Consider the following 6,709-nt stretch of genomic DNA (forward strand, 5'->3'; position numbering starts at 1 on the left):
CCTTGGGAGGTTTCTCTGCTTTGCTGTGTTTTGCTCTGCCATCCTGCACACTCTTCCACCTGTGTGCGATTTCTGTGCGTTAACCTGTTTGGCAGACCGAAGCCAGACGCACCTGGGTGTAGCAGGTCCTCACAACGCACTCGTCCGGTCTGTCGGGTGAGTCAGGACAATTTTGGGGCTTAAAAAAACAAAAACAACAAAAAAAAAACCGACACGGACAGACCGCCACCTGAGAAGGCGGCAGAGCAGGTGTGTCGCTGTTTTCCCGTTTGGGCCGTGACAGCGCTGTCATCGTCGCCGACGCCCATACTGATGTCTGAAGACATGTGAAAATAGACACACGGAAACCCGGCCGTCTCCCCGCTTCTTCTGACGCAGATTTCACAAGAAACACCCTCTCCAATCCACACCCAAAGGTCTGTTTGTTATCTCTACACAGGTAGCCTATACACACCGCAGTCCTTAAGTATTTGTATGTATGAAAAGGGCTGCAAATTCGTGCACGGTTCACCGTATCATGGATATGAGGTAAAGCCCTCAAATTAAAGCTTAAAGTCTGCAGTTTCGTTTTGGTTTAATTTCAACTGTCTGTCTGCTGGAGCACAGAACGAAAACAACAACAACAAGAAAGGTGCCCTTGCCCAAATACTTGCAGAATTCCTTCTCTGAAAGGAATTCTCAAAGAAATTAGTTTACGAGAAGAAAGCCCCCCCGCCCGACCTCCCATTCAGACTGATGTACCCCCTTGGAAAATTGATAGCCACTCTCCAGCGCTTGTGTCAACAGTCCATTGCGGATGGGAGGGTCTCTCTGCTGGGAATCTCCGGGAAAAAAAGCGTCTTACCGCGGCGCTAACCTTTACTGGAAGCGCCTTCGGTCCCTGGAGCGGCAGTCTAAAACCACGCCCCTATCTGCGCCTGATTGGTGGGCTGTAACGGACGTGTGCAGGTGGGGGAGGAGGTCAGTGGGGCAGGAGAGAGAGAGAGGGAGAGGGAGAGAGAGGGGAGGAGCGACTAATTTCCAAGACTGCGTATACATAAAAGGACAATGAACTTCTGTAAATGTTTTCTAAATGGTCCTATTTTCTCCCCCCCCCCCCCCCCCCCTCTCTCTCACTCACTCTCTTTCTGCCCTGCCCCCATTCTCTCTTCTCCAGAGTTGCGAGTTTACTCTCGCTGTCCGCACAGACCGGCCGGTTCACTCTCTCAACGTCTTTTTAACGGCCACACAAAAGGCGAGCAGGGGAAGCATTATAGAGGAACGCATTGTCTGAAAGAGCGCGCGCTCTTCTGCGTCACACCGCAGTTTATCAGGAGCATCCCCCCCCCCCCGCATAGATTCAGTCAAAACGACAAGTAGTGAGAAACAGACAGAAAAGGTGAAGTTTGAACCCGAGTCTGTTCGACATGGCTGCTACATGCCGGTGGACTCCGTTTACGTAGCAAGGCAGGCGGAAAAAAACCCCGCAGGCGGTTCTCTGGAGCACACGTGTGTCCAATCTACGGCCGGTTGCACAAAGGCTGCGCCTTCCCGGCACACAGTCCAGCCCTGACAGGGTGGGTTAAAAACGATCCTAATGGGTTGCAGAACCACCACAAGACTCTTGTTCGTTCCAATAGACTTCGCTTTTTTCTCTCTCTCTCTCTCGCTCTCTCCCAAACCTTGTCCGCTGCCCTGCACAAACATTTCAGTGCGAGAGGGCAAAATGACACAGCCAGAGGGCACAGAGTCCACGCCCAACGTGCCCTCGCCCGAGTCGAAAGTGGAACAACAACGCCAGGTGTGAAAAGTTGGTTCTGCAGGTGAGCTTGTGTCACATAGCGCGCGACAAAACGGAGCTGTACGCCCCTTGTTTTTAGTAGCCTGCGTCACCCACTCAAACCGCTGTCTGCCTTTACGCCTCTTTGGCAGTTGTTTTGCTGCCTATCTGACAGAGAAAGACGCGAACACTACGACTGAATTTGTCCTTGGTCTTGTTGCCATTAGATTACAGATTGTGTGCAGACGAATGACCATTGGTCTCTCGTCACTGATACGGGAATTGCTACTCCAACAGAAATACCAACTCCACAGTGTGCTTGCGATTTAACCGTTTAAACTGTTCTCGATTGCTTGCCCTTAACTTACATTTTAATTTTGCGAAATACACATTTATTCTATTGTTTTCATTGTATTTTATTTTACGCTCTGGCTTGAAAGTCGCTGCAATGTTGATAGAACGGCTCGTGTCCGTGACACAATTTCCCTACACGTGTAAAGCCACGGAAACATACACGGTGTGTCCAGGTACCCTGCACTGTTGCCTTACGACCTTAATAAAAACTCGACAAAACTGTGGTGTGAGCGCAATGAATGAAATGCGGATTGGTGGCCAATATTCACGAACGCGGTGAAATCGGAGAGGGAAGAGAGGGAGGAGGGGACGGGGGGCGAGAAAGAAAGAAACAACAAATCTTACATTTCACGTGCCCAGTTCGGCCTGCCAAAGTACAAACTTTCCCACGTGATGCTGGAAAAGCTCCCTCCCCGCGCCAGCAGCGGCCGCTCGCTTCAGTCACTGCGGCGCCTCGGAGAAGCGAAAGGAACCTGGTCCCGTCTGTTGCGTACCGAACTTACCGTCCTACACATCTTCCTCTGAGCATGATATTACAACCGCTGGGATATGTTTGTGCATCCCCGGAAACCTATAAGAATTTATCCGGATCTATCAATGGGGATATGCTGCGCGTGTACTAGTACTAGTAGTTTCTGCAACTTTTCGGAAGACTTGTTTTGATTGAATTCGCTTCGTTTGGACACCGAGGATAAGTTGGGAAAACATGCCGGAGCGTATCAGCATTTCGGAATTCATCTCACTCACGACTGAGGACCTGGCTTCGCCGGCGACCTCGACTTTTCAGTCGAAAATGAGCGACTGCCGGAACACGGTGATCGCGCTGGAGGAGGTGAGTTGCACCTGGAGTTTGTTTACCTGTCCGCGGTTTACCTGTCCGCGGTTGTCGCCGAAGCGGCGGACACGCGGCGCCGCCGGAGACGTGGTGTGAGAAGTTCAGTTTGTTCAGCGGACAGCACGAAGGAAACTGGTTCTACAGGTTATTACCAGAGGTCATTGCCATAGGTATTGCCATCTACAATTTGTATCGCAGTTGCCTTTTGAAATTTATTTCACACGATCAATGTACGACATAGGCAGCGCTTCTTACAGTGAATCTGGCTGCCGTGGCGCGGTTACTGTACTATGCGCTTGTTTTAAGGACTCATCAAGTTACTAAACTGCTCCGGTAAATTGATTCCATGCATGTGTTGCGAGTCGAGTGGTCTTGGTAGCCTGTAGCCTGTTGGTGACAATGCTTAAACAGGGGCTTGAACTTACGCTCTCTCCATGGTCGCAGGTAAGATATTAGTACTACCTATAATAATAATAATAATAATAATAATAATAATAATAATAATAATGCACTAATAGATATGCAAGCCTGACCTTTTTTGCAAACCTCAGATAGGCATCAGCTATATTCTGACTGCGCCCCTTCCTCCAAAAAAAAGTATACCAAACATATGGATTGCATTGGGACTAGGCTTTCTCGGTTATGTTCATGTTGGACTGTCATCTTAATAACACGTCTGGCTAAACAGTCTCCGTGTGGCAGCCGCAGTTGTTCCACCCTTGTTGCTGCAGTTATTAAAATCGAAGGCTGTTAGCCGAGTTACGTCACCACAAGGAAGCTTTGATAATTACTCAGCCTTTTTTTTTCCCTCCCCCTATCAGTTTATTGACAGAATGAAAAATTCCCAATTCCCGTGGAGTTAATTTTCAACGAAGGTGTTATTGGGGAAAGGCCCGTCCGTCGACCTTAGACGTTGAGGTGCGCGTGGTCCAGCCTGGTCATGATGTTCGGACTGCCCGGCAACTGCCGGAAATAAAATAACGGCTTTGCTCACAAATGACTGCTGAGGATCCCGCCAAAGCCAATACGGCACGGATAATGAACCACTGTTGTCACTGGAATAGACGGTTTACTCTCGAGTTGCTAACGCTACCTTACACACTCGCATACAGAGACACACTATTCACTATGGTATAGTTTTAACATTAAAACTAAAACCCGACTATTCTCAGATGTTGTTAATCGTGATCATGTCCCCGTTAGATTGAGGTAGCCAGCCCTGAAGCTCTCTTGGAGTTGGTATAATTTAAAAGGTGAACTCCACTTGAGGACATACTGCAGGGAACATCAAATCGCTGTCCTCGAAGGACAATAACTGATGCTTTTCCAACAGATTTGATTTGAGCTGCTGTTGTTGCCATGGTGATGCAGGTGTTAATGGGACTTGTTTGGGTTTGGTGTTTCGGTGAGGAAGTCGCGCCGACCAATGACGTGGCTTTGCTGGCCATTTGTGAAAAAGAAGAAAAACCTGGAAGTTGTTGGGAAACTCAGCGACTCACTCGGAATGTGCAAAACCCTTTCGGGGTTCAGGCAACTCAAAACGAGGCCTTGCAACTCAAATCCCTGGCCAGTCATCACCCTGTTCCACTGTAGAGAGACGGCACAGTCGTGAGGGCCAGTTGGATGCAGATTTTGGATTCAAGCAGATTTCAGACTAGTTTCTCCATTCCATTCCAACCTTTTCATAATAGTTGCAGGGGAAGGTCCAGAGCTCAATGAAACCTGGGATCTCAAACTTTTAGTCCAAGAGGGCTGCTGTCACTCCTGGGATTTGAAGTTTTCAGTGTTTAATTGAAGCCAGTTGATTGGTTAGAGTCCATGCCCTTTCTTTCCCAAAGGCCCTGCGATTAATGAGCAACCATTTAAAAAATAAATAAATGTTTTTATCATTAGCTAAAAGCTCAGTCCTTCTAACTAGTTAGCTAGGCCTTGTTATTGTCGGATCAGCTGGCTGTTTGGTGTTGGCAAGCTAAATTTAGCTAGCATTCGCCCATTTAGCCAATTATCGCTCATAAAGTCATAGGCCAGACCTGTCACTGTATGAGATCAGAAGCAGGCGTGGGAGCAAAGGTGGGAGGCTTAGCCAGCAAGCCACCAGTTATTTTTCATCATGAGCCATTAGCTAGGTCCTTCTTGCTAGTTAGCTGGTCCTGCCTGTTATCACAGCATCAGCTGGCTACTTGTTGTTAGGGGGCTGAGGCTAGCTAGCAGTCGGTCTCTCTGTGTTCCCTGTGTAGTGCGGGACCCTGGCTGGGATGGGGAGAGGGCGGGGGGTAGGGGGGAGAGGGCCGGTTTTGTGTCAGCGGGGTGAATACCTCTCACTCTCCGCCAGGCTTTGAGGCGGTTTCGGGTTTCACCGGGGAGGGAGGGAGGGAGGGAGAGAGAGGGAGGGAGATGGAGAGACAGAGACAGAGAAAGACAGACAGAGAGAGAGAGAGAGAGAGACAGAGAGAGAGACAGTGGTGCCTGCAGGAACACGAGAACCACCTGCGACGGGCCAGAACCGGGCCCAGAGGTTCTGGTACGGGTTCAGCCCATGAAACGGGCGCGTCATTGTCAGTACCGTGGCCCAGCGGGGCGGTGAGGTCAGGGTGGGCCCAGTGGGGCGGTGAGGTCAGGGTGGGCCCAGTGGGGCGGTGAGGTCAGGGTGCTTTTGGGACACAGGTCGGGGGGGGGGAGGGGGGAAGAATCCGTGTCCAAAATGAAGATTCTTCTCCTTTTCTTGTTTGGCTGTCACCCCGAATCCCCCCCCCCCATGAGTCCTGGTTTTTGTCTGAGGTCTCCTTTCATAACACGTGAAGCAAGCTAGCAATTTTAAGTCTTCTAAAAACAAATTGTGCCAGTCCGTGGCAGAAGTAAAAACTCGTCTGACTCCTCTTGGGTAATCGCAGCTCAGCTTGCACATTTTGTTTTGCGACGGTTGTGGCTTGGTGGGACTGGCACCATGGGAGACGTTGCTGACCGGATGGCAAGGCAGTCGCTGTGATGACCTCTCTCTCTCTCATGGACTTCACTGCACTCCAGGAAACCTGGCTGAGCCAAGACTACTGTGAACGAGCGTGTGTAACCAGCTGCCCTGTGAGCAGTGTGTGTGCATGTGTGTGTTGTGTTTGTGTGTGTATGTGCATGTGAGTGTATGTGAGCATTTTGTGTGTGTGCATGTGTGTGCATGTGTGTGCATGTATGTGTTTGTGTGTGTATGTGCATGTGTGTGTATGTGCATGTGAGTGTATATGAGCATTTTGTGTGTGTGCATGTGTGTGCATGTGTGTGCATGTGTGTGCATGTGTGTGTGTGTGTATGTGAGCAGTGTGTGTCTGTGTGAGTGTGCATGTGAGTATGTGTGTGAGTGAGAGAATGTGTGTGTGTGCATGTGATTTTGTGTTTGTGAGCAGTGTGTGTGTGCATCTGAATGAGAACGTGTGTGTGTGTGTGAGAGAGAGAGAGAGAGAGAGTGTGTGGGTGTGTGAACACCTGTGTGTGTATTTGTGACCTAGAGAGAGAGAGAGAGAGAGAGAGAGAAAGAGAGAGAACACAGTCTATTGCGATCATTAATCAGACAGTGAGATGGGAGAGGAGGTTTGAGGGGGTTGGAGGGGAGATGAGAGAAGCACTGGAGAATGGGGGGGCAGTGGGGGGGGGGGGGGGTTGAACACAGCCTGCTAGTCTGAGATGGCTGACCTTATTTACGGCTGTGGCCCCCGGGGGGCCTTTACTGAGGAGGACCAGGGGCCACCTCCTGGAGAACTCCCATGATGCAA

General features: G+C 49.9%; 1 protein-coding gene across 5 annotated transcripts in view; it reads left to right on the plus strand.

Annotated features, from left to right (window-relative positions):
- Positions 1-1,436: 1,436 nt before the first annotated feature.
- asap3 (ArfGAP with SH3 domain, ankyrin repeat and PH domain 3) overlaps positions 1,437-6,709 on the plus strand; it is a 51,191-nt gene continuing 45,918 nt past the window's right edge. For 4 of the 5 annotated variants that reach the window (XM_061251673.1, XM_061251694.1, XM_061251703.1 and 1 more), the window contains exon 1: positions 2,531-2,945. In XM_061251673.1, coding sequence (XP_061107657.1) covers positions 2,820-2,945 — 126 coding nt within the window. In that variant the 5' untranslated portion in view covers positions 2,531-2,819. Of the gene's footprint in view, positions 1,803-2,530; positions 2,946-6,709 lie in introns of those variants that run through there. The other variant, XM_061251712.1, reaches the window with a different exon arrangement.

This window comes from Conger conger, chromosome 1, assembly GCF_963514075.1.
Source record: "Conger conger chromosome 1, fConCon1.1, whole genome shotgun sequence".
In the NCBI taxonomy this organism is placed as follows: Eukaryota; Metazoa; Chordata; class Actinopteri; order Anguilliformes; family Congridae; genus Conger; species Conger conger.